Source organism: Eptesicus fuscus, chromosome 14 (assembly GCF_027574615.1).
Source record: "Eptesicus fuscus isolate TK198812 chromosome 14, DD_ASM_mEF_20220401, whole genome shotgun sequence".
Lineage (NCBI taxonomy): Eukaryota > Metazoa > Chordata > Mammalia > Chiroptera > Vespertilionidae > Eptesicus > Eptesicus fuscus.
Genome location: NC_072486.1, coordinates 39,447,069 through 39,466,439, shown reverse-complemented (window position 1 = coordinate 39,466,439; position 19,371 = coordinate 39,447,069). Strand labels below are relative to the sequence as shown.

Here is a 19,371-nt window from a genome sequence, read left to right as displayed (position 1 = left end):
TTGAATTTCAGATAAACAGGGAATAATTGTTGTATAACTATTGTTCATACAATGTATTTTATCTGGCAACCCTAAGTTAGGAAGATATTGCACTAATTCCAGCAACAAAGGAATTATGGCAGTGCTGGTGGTAATATCCTAAAGGAGGAAATGAAGAATAAATAACTAAAGAGAAGGAACCAACAGAAGTTCACACCCAGTTCCCAGTTGACTGTGGGGATTATGACAACAGTATTGGAGAGGACACAGATTTCTCTCCTGGATGACTGGAAGAATGGGCCATTTTCCAGATAGGAAATGTCAATAATATATATAAATAAAGAGTAAGTGTGGAGTAAAGGTTTTTATATTAGACTAGAGGCCTGGTGCACAAAATTCGTGCACTGGGGGGGGTCCCCTCAGCCCAGCCTGCACCCTCTCCAATCTGGGACCCCCTCAGGGGATGTCTGATTGCTGATTAGGCCCAATCCCGGGGATCCCTCTCACAATCACGGACCGCAGGTTCCTAACTGCCCCCCCCTGCCAGCCTGGTTGCCCCCAACTGCCCCCCTCTGCCAACCTTGTCGCCCCTAACTGCCCCCCCCCGCCAGCCTGGTCACCCCCAACTGCCCCCCTGCTGGTCTGTGGTCGCCCCCAACTGCCCCCCCACACACTGACCTGGTTGCCCCACGCAGCCTGCTGTTCAGTCATTTGGTCATCCCTCACTAACCCCCCTGCTGGCCTGTTCACCCCAAGCAGCCTGCTGTTCAGTCATTTGGTCGTCCCTCACTAAACCCCTGCTGCCCTAGTCGCCCCACATAGGCTGCTGTTCGGTCATCCATCTGGTCATTTAGGTCGTGACAGCCCCTGGCTTTTTATATATTAGGATATGTTAAGGTTGAAGCTTCTGGAAGGCCATGTAAAAGTAGAACCTCTACTAAGGATCTGAATCAGATTTGAAAGTCATCAGCATACAGGTTATAACTGCAGCCACTGAAGTTGCTGTGTTCTCCCAAGAAGACAGCAAAGGACATTAAAAATTCTTAGGGAGGACACTCAGCAAGGTGGAGGTGGAAGGAAAAGAGTAGATAAAGAATACTGAGAGTGGACATAAAGAAATGAAGGAGGAAAGCGTCCTTCTACTCTAAAGGAGGAAGGGAAGAGAATGGTTCGGGAGTGAAATGACGGAGAGGTGATCAGCAATGTAGGGAATGCCACAGAGAGAGCCCACCAATGCCCCATGGTGTACAGTCAAAAAGAAATAAAGAACTGCTCCTTTAAGAAGTTCATCAGTAAACAGAAGAAAAGAATGGAGTGTGGATCTTGAGGAGAAAACAGAATCCAGCAAAGGTGATTTTTAAGATAGAATATGGTAGGATATGGCAGTAGGGTAGGATAAGACTGGACCTATAGAAAAGACTTTCAAACTTTAGTAGCTGATGCAGAAGAAAGCAATAGGGGTGGGGATTTAAGATATGATAGACAGTTGATAAGTAATCCTTCATTAAACATGGCTCCTTAGGAAAATCAGTGGCTGATTGTTGCTCTAGGCCAGATTATATTCCCTTCCTCTCAGGACCTCCCTATTTGTTCTTCCTGGTTTCACCCCTTGGTTCAGATCAATCTACTGTGACTACCATTTCTGGAAATTTTGCTCAATTTTCAAAATTTGATTCAAATTTTCCTTTGTCTATACACTGAGTGGCCAGATTATTATGATCTCTGAATGCATAATAACCTGACCACTCAGTATATATATGTATATATATTAGAGGCCCGGTACATGAATTCATGCATGGGTGGGGTCTGGCTAGCCTGGCCAGGGGGAGGGGACATGGGCAGTTGGCCGGCCTGCCTGCTGGTCGAACTCCTGGTCGAGGGGGCAATTTGCATATTAGCCTTTTATTATATAGGATATACAATAAGTGGCCAGATTATTATGTGTTCAAAGATCATAATAATCTGGCCACTCAGTGTACATTTACTTATTCAACACAAATTCCTTAAACACCAGTATCTAGCACTGTTCGTAGAGCCAGAATACAGTGAAGAAGACAAAAATACCCTAACATACATCATTCCTTTATTATTTCTTGAACCAAAATTTATTGAGCATCTCCCTTATGTCCAGCTCTTTTACCCAACACCTATCTCCTTTCTGTGAATTTGGCCTGCAATTAAAGTACACAACACAATTTACTGCTAACTATTGTTCTTTCATGTATATTGGTCTTAACAAACTTTTTTTAGTTAGGGCTATGTCCTGCACACAGCAAATAACAAAATAACTTTACTAATATAAATACCTTGCAAGCTACTTAAAACAGGATTTAAAATATTTTAAAACTGACTGTCCATCTTTTTTTATTGAAATCTTCTGTGCTTTAATTGCTGTACAAAATGCCCCTTGAGTCATACCTTTCTACAGTACATCAAAGCATCTGAAGCTAAAGAAGAATCCGTGTCTTTCTGTAGAAGCTGCTGTCACTGAAACTTCACAGAATTGATAAATTGCCCCCAGAGGGATCTTTCAGATAAAGTCTGTCATCATTTTAAAGTCTTGCCTCCTTTTGGACTTTCTTATTCTGTCATTCTGGGCTGAATGAGCTCCGACGTGTGAAAGCAGGTGCAGTAAACGAACTGTTCTTAAGACAGCAGAGGAAATTCACAAGGAACAAATTAATGAAATTAGAGATTACTGATGGTTCAGTTCCTGTGTCTATGGGTGTGGCGCTTTAAACCTTCACTGTCTGTAACTTTTCACATTTTATTGTTCTTTTTGGTAAGTCTTTAATATGCGCTCAGTAAGGAAGTTACATTTTTAAAATGGGAACTTAGTTTTCTTGTAGACCTTTCTCCCAGAGACTTTCATTTAGAGTGGCTTTGCTAACTATATAACATAAAGGTATGTAATGAGCCCTGACCAGGTAACTCAGTTGGTTAGAGCATCATCCCCATACGCCAAGGTTGTGGGTTTGATTCCCAGTCAGTACACTTACAAGAATCAACCAGTGAATGCATATATAAGTGGAACAACAAATTGATGTTTCTGCCTCTCTCTCTTTATCCCTTCTTCTCTCTCTCCCTAAAATCAATAAGTAAATAAAAATTTTTAGAAGAATTATGTAATAAAATGCTAAAAAATTCGATATCCGATGTCAAAATCATAGTATTTTCTTCACAGAATGAGGACCACATTATCACTATATCTGGCTTCTCTGTTCTCAGTTCAGATTACTCAATTTAGTAAATATTTATGATATGCCAAGTTACATGTTAGCATATGTAACATGCCAGATTTCATTGCTCCACAAATACCGCCATCCACTTCTGCTTTTATGTTCTTCTACTGATTAGATTCCAGCTTTCTTAATTAGCATCACATTATCATTGATTTCTCCCCAATTTCACTCCTGCTTTTATGGTTGGTACTATAATGAACGATAATGGTAGGTGGGGAGAGACTTCTAGTGAGACATGAAATCCTTTCAAATTCAGATTATGCCAACAGTTGCTAGAAGACAGCAAATAGTATAGATTATTGGCCAAATGCAGTAATGAGAAGATTAGAGGTTCAAGGGCTAAATGACATAAGATCAACACATGGCTTTTCCACCACTTAATTATCAGGTACCTGTTCTCTTATTCAGTTTCATCATCAGGATGCTCTTAATTACCTCTCAATCCTGATATTCAATTATTTCCTATGTCTCTAAAGTTGAGTGATAAGGAATACTCTGTCTACTTTACAACAATCAAATGACGTACCAAAAATAAAACTGAAAAATGGAAAAGAACTACATTTAAAACATAAACACCTCATATGTGCTAAAATATTAGAGATATTAAATGCAAAAGTTTAAATAACATTATTTTAGAAATCTTTAATGCGGTGAGTTACCACACTTTTTTAAAAACTATAATTAATAGTTTCTAAAATTTGGCCATAAAGACCTTAAATATAAGGACATAATGATTTATTGAAAAGTAGTACACCATTTTAATATGGGTTAAAATATGGACATGAGGTCATAGCTTGTTGTAGAATTTTAGTTTAGTAATCTCATCAAGCAAATATTTATTTCGGCCTTCACAAATGTCCAGTCTTTGATCTTTAGCATGGCCTATCTGAACTATCTTCATACATTTTTTCTTTAAGTCTGGTTACCTTTGTTTAGTGTTTTTCTTAGGTGACATATGGGTCCTATAAATATATTCTGAAGTTTAACACTATATTTTATTTGACATGTTTATGGATGCATGTTGGTACTAACAGTTTAAAATATTTTGTGCAGGAGGAATTTGTGACCCTGGAGATTCTCATGAAAATGATATCATCCTGTATGCAAAGATTGAAGGAAGAAAAGAACATATTACACTGGATACCCTTTCTTATTCCTCATATAAGGTATACATGCCAATTCATGTGCCAAATGGCCCCACCGCAGAGGTCAAGTTCAAAATAACTAAGACCAAGTTAGATACAGAGGATAACTTTCTCTTCTAGCAGCCCAGGAAGCTACCAGATTACTTTAAAAGTGACATGGACATTTTAACATTCTTTTTTTTTTCCTAATACAAAGAAAAATTAGGTTTAATCAGGATGAATGAATTACAGCCCATCAGATCCAATAAGGTGGAGCCCAATACTGTGATTGACAGTTATTCTTGTTCCCAAAAAAAGCCCTAAAAGTGGCTCTACTTGCAGCCTCCACAGTCTTGCTATCAGACATAAGGAACTTTTTTCAGTATTTTGTGATTTTCTAATAGAAGTAAAGATTTTTATTACTTTGCTTTTTTCTCTGCTAATTAGGGGCATTAAGATTGACCTTTTTCCTTTGCCCTTTGGATTTAGGACAGGTGTTGGCTCTGGTTATTTACAAGCATCTTCAGAATTATATGTGATGCTTGTCATAGGTTATAGAATTATTCCTTTCTTATAGTAGATTTCATTGTACTGAGACTACACTAACACATTCATTGTTAGTTAGCCTCCTCTCCACATTGATGGCACCCTAGTTACTCTAAAGAGCTTGAACACACCAGCATCTTGCATCTCATGGTTTCAGTTAGAAAGATAGGAGATAAACATTGAGGCTATAATAGGGAACAATTACATGCTAGGGTCACCCAAATTTAACTACTTAATAATGGACCACTTTTCCATCTGTGACTCAGTAGGGTTACACCTGCTATGGACATCTGCATGCCTCAGACCATATCAATCTGTAAGTTATCATGGGTTAACTCATTGGCTCTGGCTGTTTCTGCTTAGAATCTGTTTTCAGAATAACGACTTTGGCAAGGCATTATTAGTACTGTCCAAATTCAGCTTAAAAGAGCACTGATGAGCCCTGGTTGATGTGGCTCAGTTGATTGAGCATCATCCCATGTAACAAAAGGTCACTGGTTCAATTCCCAGGTCAGGGCACATGCCCAGGTTTTGTGTTCAATCCCCAGCAGGGGGCATTAGGAGGCAGCCAATCAATGTTTCTCTCTCACATTGATGTTTCTCTTTCTCTCTTCCTCTCTCCCTCCCTCGTTCCCTCCCTCCCTCTTTTCCTTCCTTTCTCTCTCAAATCAATAAAAACATATTTTTAAAAAGAGGACTCATGATAAGTATAAATGTCAAGCTGCCTTTGTCATATGTCAAGGCATATAATATGGATACAGATGCCTTGATAACTTTTAAAGACCTTACACAAACTTATCTTCAGGAAGAGAGGGCCAGGTGGCTTGGTTGGTTGGAGTGTCATCCAATACACCAAAAAGGTTGTGGGTTTCATCTTGGCTCAGGGCATGTACGGGAGACAACCGATTGATGTTTCTTCTCACAACAATGTTTCTCTCTCTCTCTCTCTCTCTCTCTCTCTCTCTCTCTCTCTCTCTCACACACACACACACACACACACACACACACAAATCAATAAACATATCCTCACATGAGGATTTTTTTTAAAATGGCAGTTAGCCCAGCTGGCATGGCTCAGTGGTTGAGCATCAACCTATGAACCTGGAGACCACGGTTCAATTCCTGGTTAGGGCACATGCCCAGGTTGCAGGCCTGATCACCAGTAGAGGGCATGCAGGAAGCAGCCGATCAATGATTCTCTATCATCATTGATGTTTCTATCTTTCTCTCCCTCTACCTTCCTCTCTGAAATCAATAAAAATATGTTTTAAAATATAAAAATTAAAAATGGCAGTTATGTATATTATAATTGCAAGATTGATTCTAGGAAAATTTACACAGACTCACATAGGGAGGATTATGAGTGATTTTGGTTTCCTTTGTTTTGAAGGTTCCATCTTTGGTTTCTGTAGTCATCAATCCTGAACTTCAGACTCCTGCTACCAAATTTTGTCTCAAGCAAAAAAACCATCAAGGGTATAATACGAATGTCTGGGCCGTAGATTTTTTCCATGTCTTACCTGTTCTCCCTTCTACGATGTCACACATGATACAGTTTTCCATTAATCTGGGATGTGGAACACATCAACCTGGTAACAGGTAGGAAGCCCTATTTTTGAGTGTGTGAATTAATTAAAAATGAACACATCGACTTGACTATTAAATCAGAGCAACTTCTCAGTAGGTTTTCAGCTGGATTTTTCAGTTTATTAACTACCCATTAATAAACTGAAAAGTTCTTCAGTTAACACAGAGCATGATTGGATTGATTTCAAATAGGAATAATTTTATTCTACGAGCTTGGTCTTAGGTATTAGAGGAGTTTGCATGTGCTGTGGCAGCCATCCATTCCAACAGATTGCTGCGAGAAAAGAGAAAACAAATAACTAAAAAAAGCTGGAACTCATGTTGGTTGGTGACCCCCTAATAATAGGAACAGAAATAAATTAGCACTTCAACAGCTATGATTTCTCAGTTTCACTTGCTGAAGTGTTGCTCTTGTCCTTTCTAAAGATTTTGTCATTCACATCCACGGGTTGAAGTGGCGGCAGTGTGAGACATGGTAATTGCCTTGCCATCTATCAAACTCGGGAGCACAAACTCCAGTTACCATTTGTTGTCTTTAAAACAGAGGTTGTTTCTATAGCAGTAATGTAACTGCTTGCCCTTTGAAAGCTGGTCAGACTTCAGTGGAGAGTAAAACAATATTTTCAGAAGCAGCATCTTAAAAACTTTTACCCTCGTTATATAGATGTCTGATGTACCTAACAAGAAACAGGTAATTTCATTTTATTTGTTCTATTTTCCTCTTTCGTGTTGTGCTTGTTCTGGTGTTATCAGTGTCAGCTTGGAGTTTTCTACCAACCATGGGCGTTCCTGGTCCCTCCTGCACACTGAATGTTTGCCTGAGATCTGTGCTGGACCCCACCTCCCCCACAGCACCATCTACTCCTCTGAAAACTACAGTGGGTGAGTAGATTCTGAGATATCCAGAAACTTTAATCCATGTTGCAGACTCAAAATCAGTGAGTAAGCCTGAAACTAGTATTTTTTACTTAATAAGCATGGAAGCTGGCCTCTCTTTTTCAGCTGATTTAGAAGTGATCTTGTGAAAAGGGAAAAAAAAAGACTAACTTTGGTATATCGGATATAAGATTATAATGGTAGGATCATTTATTCTTTATGTACTTGGCTGTTATATTTTGGATTACATAAATTCAAATTCTATATAATGATTCTGTGGTTATTGCCAGAAGCCTTATTGCCAAAATACTTAGTTATGGAACACTGCGACATAGATAGTGAAAGTTAAGCTTTGGAGTCAAACCTAGGTTCAAGTCCTGATTCTGCCATCTACTTGTGTAATGATATTTACTCTTTCTAACTTCCTGCTTTTTTCCACATAAATTAAGGGAAATGGTACATCCCCTTGAGGGCAGTTAAGAGAGTTAAAGATGACTATGTAAAATACTTGCCATTTTACAGAATAAGCACTAGATAAATAGTAAAAACACTTCCAAAGAGAGAAAATTAAGTTGAAGATTATTCTCTTTCTTAGCCTCTCTTTAAATGTGCATAGAACTAGGGGATAGCAAAAAATAAAAAGTAATTAATGCTAATGGGCACCCCATCTCTGCACAGATACTTATCATAGAACTAGAGGCCCGATGCATGAAATCTGTGCAAGGGGCTCGGCCCCCGCCCACCGCGGCAGCTGCCTCTGCCTCGGCCTCCACCCCCCCACCGCCACTGAGGCTTCGTTGGGAAGGTTGTCTTTACATGTGGTCTAATTAGCATATTACACTTTTATTATTATAGATTATTATAGATACTATTTAACTCTGAGTTATTCATGTAAAAATTTCTAAAACTAATGTCTAAAAACAAAATAATATCATTTGCTATTAAGAATGTATATGGATCATATGGGTGTTTTTGTAAGTGACATGTTTGTTTTAAAACTATAAACAAATAAACTCCACAAGTAAATTTAAAGAGTTTATTATCACATTGAACAGACTGTCAAATCTCAGAGGGAAGGTTGTGAGGAGGGAGGTAAGAGATTAACCAAAGGACTTACATGCATGTATATAAGCATAACCAATAGACACAGACAGTAGGGGGGTGAGGGCATGTGCTGGGGGGTGGGAGCGGCCAGGGAGAGGTCAGTGGGGTGGGAGGAGACATATGTAATACTTTCAACAATAAAGAATTTAAATTTTTTATAAAGTTTATTATCAAACTTTAGTGCTACCCCAAGCACATAGAGACTAGAACATCGAAAGCATGTAAAATAAATTGAAAAGATGCGAACAGTGTGTAGAGCTGTTTTGTGCTAAATTTCTTGCAGGTGGAACCGAATAACGATCCCCCTTCCTAACGCAGCGCTAACCCAGGACACCAGAATTCGCTGGAGACAAACAGGACCCATCCTTGGAAACATGTGGGCAATTGATAATGGTTAGTTTATGCCTGTCTTAATCACATGCCATTGAAGTAGAGTCTTCCTGTGCTTTTGTTCGTCAGCACAGACGTAATCACATTTCCAAGTCATGGTCTTGTGATTCATTAAACGCCCTTTCTTCCCTCTCTTCTTTGCATTCCATTAGAAGCCCAAGGATACACGAGCAGAAAATAAAAGGCAGCAGAGTCAGCAATATTAGATGCTAGAATGTTTCAACATACATAATTTTAAAATGCATAATGCCCTGAAACTCAAATTCACATTGATGACAAGGGATATTCTAACATTTTCTTTGAATGTTTTATGCAAAATTAGCATAAATACTTACCATACTGCATGTATTAAAATAAGACCCATTCTTCTCTTAGTAACTACGACAACATCTGGAATGCTTATCTTTTAGATGCAGACAGCACACATAAGAACACATCTTCTCTAGAATGAAACTTGTGAAGTAAAACTTCTACCACTTCTTCAGAAAACAGTATAAAAGAAAAATTTTAAAATATGTAAAAATATTATCTTTAATTTTTAAATAAATTACTAATTTTTGTATAATTTTAAAGCCAATATCACTTAGGATAAGTGCACATGAGAGAAGATAGTTTAAGTATTGTGTTCCATGGCTATAAACTTCTTATATTTGTTTTCAATAGCCAACACTCTGGTTTTTAATAATTCTAATTATAGGCAGATTTAGAGATTTCCTTTTTTCAGAGAGTATATAAATTTGATTAAAGAGTTATAATATAAGGAAGTAGACAGGGAGGGAAGAAGGGAAGGACAAAATATCAATACTTAGCAAATTCAGCATTGCCACTGACTTACAAAGTAGTAAAAGCCTATACCATTGTTTAATACTTATCTTCCATGTCTTAATAATCTTTCTGTTATTTTTTAATAATTTAGAAATTGGTATGCAATTAATTAAATAGGTTCTTGAAATTCAGAAATAACTTCAGGCAAAATACTTTGCTGATGCGGCAATGTAAAATTGTTAAATAATCTGTATTCAAAGAAAACTAGTAAAAGTCCCAGATTTCAAAGACCACATGAGTTATATGAACACAAACAGTGCATTTGAAAAAACAAGTAAAGATGAACTTGTTGAAATGGAGTTTCTCCATCTATAGAACATTTTGCAAAGCATTTTAATTACTACACCTCGTAATTAGCTGCAGGGAATAAGTATGTGCCTCTGGATAGGGGATATGGATGACTTTTGCCATACTTTTCAAAGATCCTATAACAAACATATTACTTTGATAGTCATAAAAGAAATTGAAAAATCAGTAATGAAATAAAGCATCTGAAGAAATTAAGAATGCAATGAATCACTTATAAGTCTATGAAAAGAATATCTGAATTTCCTAAAGAAGGCTATTACAACAGGATTCCAAGTCAGAAAGTGTTTACTACACATCCTGAGTTCTCATTATCAGGATTTGTGTAGAATGAGAAAAGGTAACGATATATAAAATGAGCATGGTTAGCACTGTTTGCCAAATGCAAAACTTGGGGCAGTATCTCTTCAATTCTGTTATCTTATGTGTAAGGCTTTCACACAAAAACAGGACCTAAGAAGCCAGGAAGAGGACACACACTCACTCCTTTGGAGAGACATGTGTGCCATCTTGCCAAAGGACTCTCTCCCATTTCAATATGGAATTCCAAAATTATGTGAAGAAAAAACAGGTCAATCTCCTACTTCTGTTAGGTATGCTTTTTCTTCATGGTGAGTTAGCTTCCCCTAGTGAGTAAAAAAAAAAAAAAAGCATTTTAGAAATTATCCTGAAATTCTTAACAAAATGGAAAATCCTAGAACAAGTCTTAGTTGTCACTTTTTAAATTTTCCCAATTTCCTTACATTAATGGTAGTAGTGAGGAAAACGAATCTGTCCTTTCCACACTCTTAAGAAAAAGAAGCCTGACAACTTATTCATACTGCGATTCCTAATGACTCCATCTTTAGCAGGCAGGGATGACAACAGAATTCTTAATTGTAATTTAATTTTTTATTGACTGGGAAAGTCTTGTTTTATTGTTGTTAATTGTTGTTGTTTTTATGATGGGAGCTTTTTGAATGATGACATGGGTATAATATAAGGCATTCTCAGGAGTGAACCTGCAAAATGCAGTGAACCACTTAACAGGACTTAAGACCAAATCCTACTGCAGCCATGAAATCAGGTGTGCTGGGAAGACAGTCCATAAGCTTTTCCAGGCTAAAGAAGAGTGAAACTCCTTTCTGGTTCCTCAGCACTCAGCGTCCAGTGGAGCTCATCAAGCAGATGGAGCAGGAAGGACATTGGTCCCCAATATGGTGGTGACGACCATAACCCTATGGTGTCAGACAACATGCTAAGCATGCAGCTTCTCGTTTATTCTTTCCTCCAGGGACAAAGAATAGGGACACTGAGGCTTAAATGGATAAATCACTTATCCAATGTTTCCCAGGTGAAACTGAATATGAATCCAGAGTTATTTGACACCTAAAACCAATAGTTCCAACCACTCAGTCTGCTATCGACCTCTTCTTCAACCATCAGTTTCCTACAGCAAGAGTTTTTCCTGGGCTGCTTTGCATTCCATTTGAATTACTGTATCTGTTAAATGACTCCAGAGAATAAGTGCTTATAGGAACACAGGCCACAGGAAAATTTATTTATTTTTTTTTTTTCTTTTTTTTTTTTTAATATTTTTATTGAGGTATTATATGTGTACATATCTTACTATTACCCCCCCCCACCCCACACCCACACATGCCCTCCCCCCCCAGAGTTTTGCGTCCATTGTTTATGCTTATATGCATGCATACAAGTCCTTCGTTTGATTTCATAACTCCCCCACCTTTCCCAAACTTTCCCCCTGTACTTTGAAAGTCTGTTTGATGCTTTACTGTCTCTGTATCTATCTTTTTGTTCACCACTTTATAATGTTCTTTACTATCCCTAAATGAGTGAGATCATGTGGTATTTTTCTTTCATTGACTGGCTTATTTCACTTAGCATAATGTTCTCCAATTCCATCCAGGTTGCTGCAAATGATGAGAATTCCTTCTTTTTTATGGCAGCATAGTATTCCATTGTGTAGATGTACCACAGTTTTCCGATCCACTCATCTGCTGACGGGCACCTAGGCTGTTTCCAAATCTTAGCTATTGTAAATTGTGCTGCTATGAACATAGGGGTGCATATATCCTTTCTGATTGGTTTTTCTAGTTTCTTCGGATATATTCCCAGGAGTGGGATTACTGGGTCAAATGGGAGTTCCATTTTCAGTTTTTTGAGGAAACTCCATACTGTTCTCCACAGTGGCTGCACCAGTCTGCATTCCCACCAGCAGTGCACGAGGGTTCCTTTTTCTCCGCATCCTCGCCAACACTTGTTGTTTGTTGATTTGTTGATGCTAGCCATTCTGACAGGTGTGAGATGGTACCTCATTGTTGTTTTGATTTGCATCTCTCGGATAATAAGTGACTTTGAACATGTTTTCATGTGTCTCTTGGCCTTCCTTCTGTCTTCTTTTGAAAATATTCTGTTTAGGTCTGTTGCCCATTTTTTTATTGGATCATTTATCTTCCTCTTATTGAGTTGCATAAGCTGCCTGTAGATGTTGGAGATTAAACCTTTATCAGTGATAGCATTTGCAAATATGTTTTCCCATGCAGTGGGCTTTCTTGTTGTTTTGTTGATGGTTTCTTTTGCTGTAAAAAAGCTTTTTATTTTGATGTAGTCCCATTTGTTAATTTTCTCTTTAGCTTCCATTGCCCTAGGGGCAGTGTCAGTGAAGAAGTTCTTGTGGCATATGTCTGAGATTTTGTTGCCTGTGGATTCCTCTAGTATTTTTATGGTTTCCCGTCTTATGTTTAAGTCCTGTATCCATTTTGAGTTTATTTTTGTGTATGGTGTAAGTTGGTGATCTAGTTTCATTTTTTTGCATGTATCTGTCCAGTTTTCCCAACACCATTTATTGAAGAGACTGTCTTGACTCCATTGTATGTTCATGCCTCCTTTGTCAAATATTAATTGAGCATAGTGGTTTGGGTCGATATCTGGGTTCTCTATTCTGTTCCATTGATCAATATGTCTGTTCTTGTGCCAGTACCAGGCTGTTTTGAGAACAGTGGCTTTGTAATACAGCTTGAAATCGGGTATTGAGATCCCACCTACTTTATTCTTCTTTCTGAGAATTGCTGAGGCTAGTCGGGGTCTTTTTTTATTCCAGATGAATTTTTGGAGAGTTCTTTCTAGGTCTGTGAAATATGCTGTTGGTATTTTGATGGGGAGTGCATTGAATCTGTAGATTGCTTTGGGTAGTATGGACATTTTAATGATGTTGATTCTACCAATCCAGGAACATGGTATGTTCTTCCATCTGTTTACGTCTTCCTCTATCTCTTTTTTCAGTGTCCTGTAGTTTTCTGCGTATAGGTCTTTTACCTCCTTAGTTAAGTTTATTCCTAGGTATCTTAATTTTTTTGGTGCGATGGTAAATGGGATTGCTTTTTTAGTCTCTCTTTCTGTAAGTTCATTATTGGTGTATAGAAAAGCCATAGATTTCTTGGCGTTAATTTTGTATCCCGCTACATTGCCGAATTCATTTATTAAGTCTATTAGTTTTTTGATGGAATCTTTTGGGTTTTTTATGTACAATATCATGTCATCTGCAAATAAGGACAGCTTCACTTCTTCTTTTCCAATTTGGATGCCTCTTATTTCTTCTTCTTGCCTAATTGCGATAGCTAATACTTCCAGTACTATGTCAAATAGAAGTGGTGAGAGTGGGCATCCCTGTCTTGTTCCTGTTCTTAGGGGAAATGGTTTTAGTTTTTGCCCATTGAGTATGATGTTTGCTGTGGGTTTATCATAAATAGCTTTTATTATGTTGAGGTATGAGCCTTCTATTCCCACCTTGTTGAGAGTTTTTATCAAGAAAGGGTGTTGGATTTTGTCAAATGCTTTTTCTGCATCTATTGATATGACTATGTGATTTTTATCTCTCAATTTGTTTATGTGATGTATCACGTTTATTGATTTGCGGATATTGTACCATCCTTGCATTCCTGGAATAAATCCTACTTGGTCATGGTGTATGATCTTTCTGATGTACTGCTGGAGCCGATTTGCTAGAATTTTGTTGAGGATTTTGGCATCAATGTTCATGAGGGATATTGGCCTGTAATTCTCTTTCATTGAGTTGTCTTTATCTGGTTTTGGTATTAGGGTGATGCTGGCTTCATAGAAGGAGCTTGGAAGTGTTCCTTCCTCTTGAATTTTTTGGAATAGTCTGAGGAGGATAGGTTTTAGTTCTTCCTTGAAAGTTTGATAAAACTCTCCTGTGAAGCCATCTGGCCCCGGGCTTTTGTTTGCCGGAAGCTTTTTGATGACTGCTTCAATTTCTTCCATAGTTACTGGCATGTTGAGCTGTTTAGAATCTTCCTGATTGAGTTTTGGAAGGTTGTATTTTTCTAGGAATATGTCGATTTCCTCTAGGTTGTCCAGTTTGTTGGAATAGAGTTGTTCGTAGTATTTTGTAACAATCCTTTGTATTTCGTCGGGGTCTGTTGTTATTTCACCTCTTTCATTTCTGATTTTGTTTATTTGGGTCCTCTCTCTTTGCTTCTTGGTGAGCCTGGCTAGAGGTCCATCAATCTTGTTTATCCTTTCAAAGAACCAGCTCTTGGTTTTGTTGATCTTTTGTATTGTTTCTTTGGTCTCTATGTCGTTTATCTCCGCTCTGATCTTTATTATTTCTTTCCTTCTGCTTACACTGGGCTTATCTTGTTGCTCTCTCTCTAACTCTTTGAGTTGTTGGGTTAGGTAATTTATTACCATTGTTTCTTGTTTTTTGAAGTAGGCTTGTAGAGCTATGAACTTCCCTCTCAGGACTGCTTTCATTGTGTCCCATAGATTTTGGATTGTTGTGTTTTCATTGTCGTTTGTTGCCATGATGTTTTTTATTTCTTCCTTGATGTCTTTGGTAACCCAGTCATGGTTTAATAACATGCTGTTTAGTCTCCAAGTGTTTGATTTCTTTGGGTTGTTTTTATTGTAGTTGATTTCCAGTTTTATGCCACTGTGATCTGAGAAGATACTTGATATGATTTCTATCTTCTTGAATTTGGAGAGACTTTGCCTATGTCCTAACATATGGTCTATCTTTGAAAATGACCCATGTGCACTTGAGAAGAATGTATATTCTGTGGCTTTGGGGTGAAATGTTCTGAAGATGTCGATTAATTCCATCTGTTCTAGTGAGTCATTTAGGATTGATGTTTCTTTGCTGATTTTTTGTTTAGAGGATTTGTCCAATGGTGATAGTGGGGTATTGAAGTCTCCTACTATGATTGTATTACTGTCAATCTCTCCTTTGATATCTTCCAGGAGTTTTTTAATGTATCTTGGTGCTCCTGTATTGGGTGCATATATGTTTACCAGAGTTATTTATTCTTGTTGGATTTCTCCCTTTAGTATTATGAAGTGGCCTTCATTATCTCTTGTTATGTCCTTCACTTTGAGATCTAATTTGTCAGATATAAGTATTGCAACCCCAGCTTTTTTTTCATTTCCATTTGCCTGGAAAACCTTTTTCCATCCCTTTACTCTCAGTCTGTATGCATCCTTTTTTTTGAGGTGGGTTTCCTGTAGACAGCAGATATCTGGGTTTTGTTTTCTTATCCAGTCTGTTACCCTGTGTCTTTTGATTGGGGCATTCAATCCATTTATATTTAAAGTTATTATTGATAGGTACTTATTTGACGCCATTTTTATTCTATACCCCTGTGTACCTTCTTTGCTTCCTATTTCTTTCTTTTTTTTACAGCAGACCCTTTAGCATTTCTTTCAGTGCTGGTTTGGTGGTGATAAACTCCCTTAGTCCTTTTTTGTCTCTGAAGCTCCTGATTTCACCTTCAATTTTGATTGATAGCCTTGCTGGGTACAGTATTCTTGGATTTAGACCCTTCCTTTGCATGACTTGGTATATTTCATTCCATTCCCTTCTGGCCTGATGAGTTTATGTTGAGAAATCAGTTGCTAGTCTGATGGGGGTTCCTTTGTATGTAACTGTCTGTCTCTCTCTGGCCGCTTGTAAGATTCTTACTTTGTCGTTGGTGTTTGCCAACTTAACTATAATGTGCCTTGGCGTCGGTCTTTTGGGGTTCATTTTGCTTGGAACTCTGTGAGCTTCTTGGATTTGTGTGGGTTTTTTCTTCCCTATATCAGGGAAGTTTTCTGTTATTATTTCTTCAAACAGGTTTTCTATTCCTTGCTCAGTTTCCTTTCCTTCTGGCACCCCTATTATCCTGATGTTGTTTTGTTTTGTATTGTCCCGAAGTTCCCTTACGCTCTCCTCAATCTTTCTAATTTTTGTTTCTAGAAGCTGTTGTAATTGGGTATTTTTTTCCATCTTGTCTTCTAGCTCACTTATGCGGTCCTCTGCTTCATCTAGTCTACTCTTGATGCTTTCTATTGAGTTCTTTACAGCAGCGATGTCACTTTTCATTTCTTCTTGGTTCTTCTTCATTTCTTCTTGGTTCTTACTCATATTGTCGAATTTGTCTTCCATCCTTTTCAGCCACTTTATGACCATTTCTCTGAATTCTTTCTCTGATAGGTTGTTTGCCTCTAAATCGTTTACTTCCTTTTCTGGTGATGCCTGTTTCTCTTTCCTGTGGGGGCTGTTTCTTTGTCTCCCCATGGTCTCTCTTCTCCGGATGTCTGGTTATATAGATTTCTCTCTCTGGCGTTGATTTAAAGGTATAAAATACAACACAACCAGGCACAACAGACAAGGCACTGAACAGAATTGTATTCACGATATTAATAACCTCCAATAAAGGTAACCACCAGAGAAAGACAAATTAGGGAATAGGAGTGGAAGAGGGAGAGTAAAAAGAAAGAACAACAACGAAGAAAAAAACAACAACAAAGAGTGTGAATCTGTACTTGGGAAAAGAGCAGAAAGAAAGAAAAGAAATAACAGAAAAGAAAAAGAAAAGAAAAAAAAAGTAAGAGAGACAAGAATGATACTAAGAGAGAAAAGGGGAACAAACTATGTATATGGGGAGTAAACTCCACTAGAACAACCACTATTCCCAGCAAATTCCAGCAACACGAGCCTGGAGATTAATACAAACTGCAACAGCAGCTAATATCAAGTGAGGCAAGGGAAAACAAAAGTAAAAAACAAACAAAAACAAAGCAAACAAAAGAACCAACCAAACCAACAAAAAGAATAATCTAAACAATCTCATAAAAAAGCATAAAAATTCAATCTAATCAACATTCAAGCAAACAACAACAAAAGGCCCGAGAGAAAAATAATTTTTTAAAGGTAGCGTAGAGAGAGGTTTGTATGGATTTGGAGCAGGGGGTTGGGAATTAGATATATAAGTAGGGTGAAGTTTTAGCAGGGAGTAAACTGAAAAAGTAGGGAAAATCTAAAGCCAGAAAGGGTTAAGATAAACTGGGACCAAAAGGGGAAAGGTTAGGAGAGTGATGGCATAATGTTAGCTTTGAGATAGGGTAAAGCGATTGTAAGGGAAAGATGCAAATCGAATGTAGGACACTAATCCAAAAATAAAAGAAAGAGAAAATCAAATGACATTAAAAAAAAAAAAAAAAAAGTAAAATAATAGTAATAATAGTGCTGATTGAAAATAAAAATGTAATAATTAAAAAGGTGAAAATCAAGTGAGGAAAAAGAAAAAAATATTAGTTTCTTAAGTAAAAGATGCAAAAAATGAAAATAAAAAAATATGAGAATAAAAAATTTAAAAAATTGAAAAAAGAATTGAAAATTAAAAAATAGGAAGACTAAAATGTGCAGTAGCGGCTGTCATTCACTTCCTCTATTATTCTGTTTGTTACGCCTTTTTCCCAGTCTGGGCGGTATTTCAGTTCAGCTTCATTCCAGGGCTCCTCAGTGTTGGAAGCCAGTCCTGCTTTTTAAGCCAGCCCTATCTTAATTTCTCTTATTTATTTTTGATTACACCAGAGACAATTAGCGTTTCAGCCCCTGGGTGGCAGTGTTTCTGAATTGACTTCCGGGCCTCTCTAGCTCTTTTTTCTTTTTTTTTTCCCCTTCTATGGCACTCACTACCGGTTTGTGGAGATGTGCGCCTCAGAGCCGCCTCTCTGATGGTCACAAGCAGCTCTGGCCCCAGGTTCCGAAAAAACACCTTCCCCTGCAGTCTTTCAGGGTTTCCACCTGGGTTTACCTCTGTATTGGGCTTAGCAATCAGAGTCGGAAAGAGCCCAGGTGTGCGGACCGTGGGTCTGTGCCCCAGACTAAGGAGCCTGCACTCCTTTGAAAATTCTTAGTCTGACCCTCCTCGTCAGATTAAAATGAGTTGCTTTCAAGAGGTCACTTCTGTTAGCAGCTCAGAAGACCCCCCTCCTCATTCACGGATCACGGCAGTTCCAACTGCCGCTGATTTTTCTAGGCACAGACCTCCCGGCTCCTGCCGGTCCTGCGGCTGCCGCACTTCCCTCACCCACCGCGGGGATCAGAAACCGCAGCTTATTTCAGACAAAATCTGACCTTTCCGTGGTGCAGTGAAGAGTTTCTTTGAATCCAAATGTTTGCGCTGATAGGGGACCGGTGGTCTGGTGCTCCCAGCAGTTCAGTGTTTGCAGTTGTCGCAGAAAGTCAGGTTTCCACTAAAATCCTCCTTTCCTTGCAAGATGGCGAGGCGCCGGCGAGCCCGCAGCTCCAGGAGGGGACCCAGCCCCTTTGGGTGCTGCGCGGTCAGAGGAACACTGCCCAGCACTCCCCCGCCTTCTCCTGGAGTTTAGCTGTCCCTTGGCTTGCCCACATACACTCCCTCTGCGAGCCTCTGCTGCTCCGACTCTCCGCCCCAGGAACAGACTCCAAACCCGACTCTATTCCGTCGCCATTTTCCAGGACCCTTTCAGGAAAATTTATTTTAAAGCAAAATCATTTTAATTTTGACATGGTTACAAGATAGAAAAGAAAATGGTCATGAATGGTAAATTTGTTTATGCCTGAAATTGAATATGTGATGTCTTAATAACCATTGCATCCCTAATTCCTCATTGGTTTTGTTCCACTTTTATACTATTTGGTGTGACTCGATTATACTGATTATCAAACAGCTTAGTATCTTAAATATATTTGAGTCTGAGTATCTCAGAACCTACCATTCAACAATGAGGAGCCCTATCACTCAGCATTCCAAAGATTAGAATTTCAGGTATTAGAATTCATAATATCATTATCAGTCAAGCCCACCATTTAGGAATAGATCTGCATTATAGAGAAAAGATTTTATGCTCAACAACAGATTTTAATTCCCCATTTGAGGAAGGATAATTAATACTTCAAAATATATGTAACACTCATCTTCAGTGTTATAGATATTACCTGATAAGAATGGAAATCATAGTTTTTAAATTAAATTATACCCTCTCCATTTCATGCTATATCTAACTGATCCTTTGTAAATTCTTTATTTCTACCTAAAGAAATTAAGCTATGTAGAAAGCTCAAG

The 19,371-nt window shown here is 38.2% G+C and overlaps 1 protein-coding gene across 2 annotated transcripts in view; it reads left to right on the top strand.

Annotated features, from left to right (window-relative positions):
* The window catches only part of RELN (reelin), a 455,662-nt gene that overhangs the window by 280,762 nt on the left and 155,529 nt on the right, over window positions 1–19,371 (top strand). For both annotated transcript variants that reach the window (XM_008149850.3, XM_008149843.3), the window contains exons 13-16: window positions 4,275–4,387; window positions 6,282–6,490; window positions 7,232–7,360; window positions 8,742–8,851. In XM_008149850.3, coding sequence (XP_008148072.2) covers window positions 4,275–4,387; window positions 6,282–6,490; window positions 7,232–7,360; window positions 8,742–8,851 — 561 coding nt within the window. The remainder of the gene's footprint in view (window positions 1–4,274; window positions 4,388–6,281; window positions 6,491–7,231; window positions 7,361–8,741; window positions 8,852–19,371) is intronic.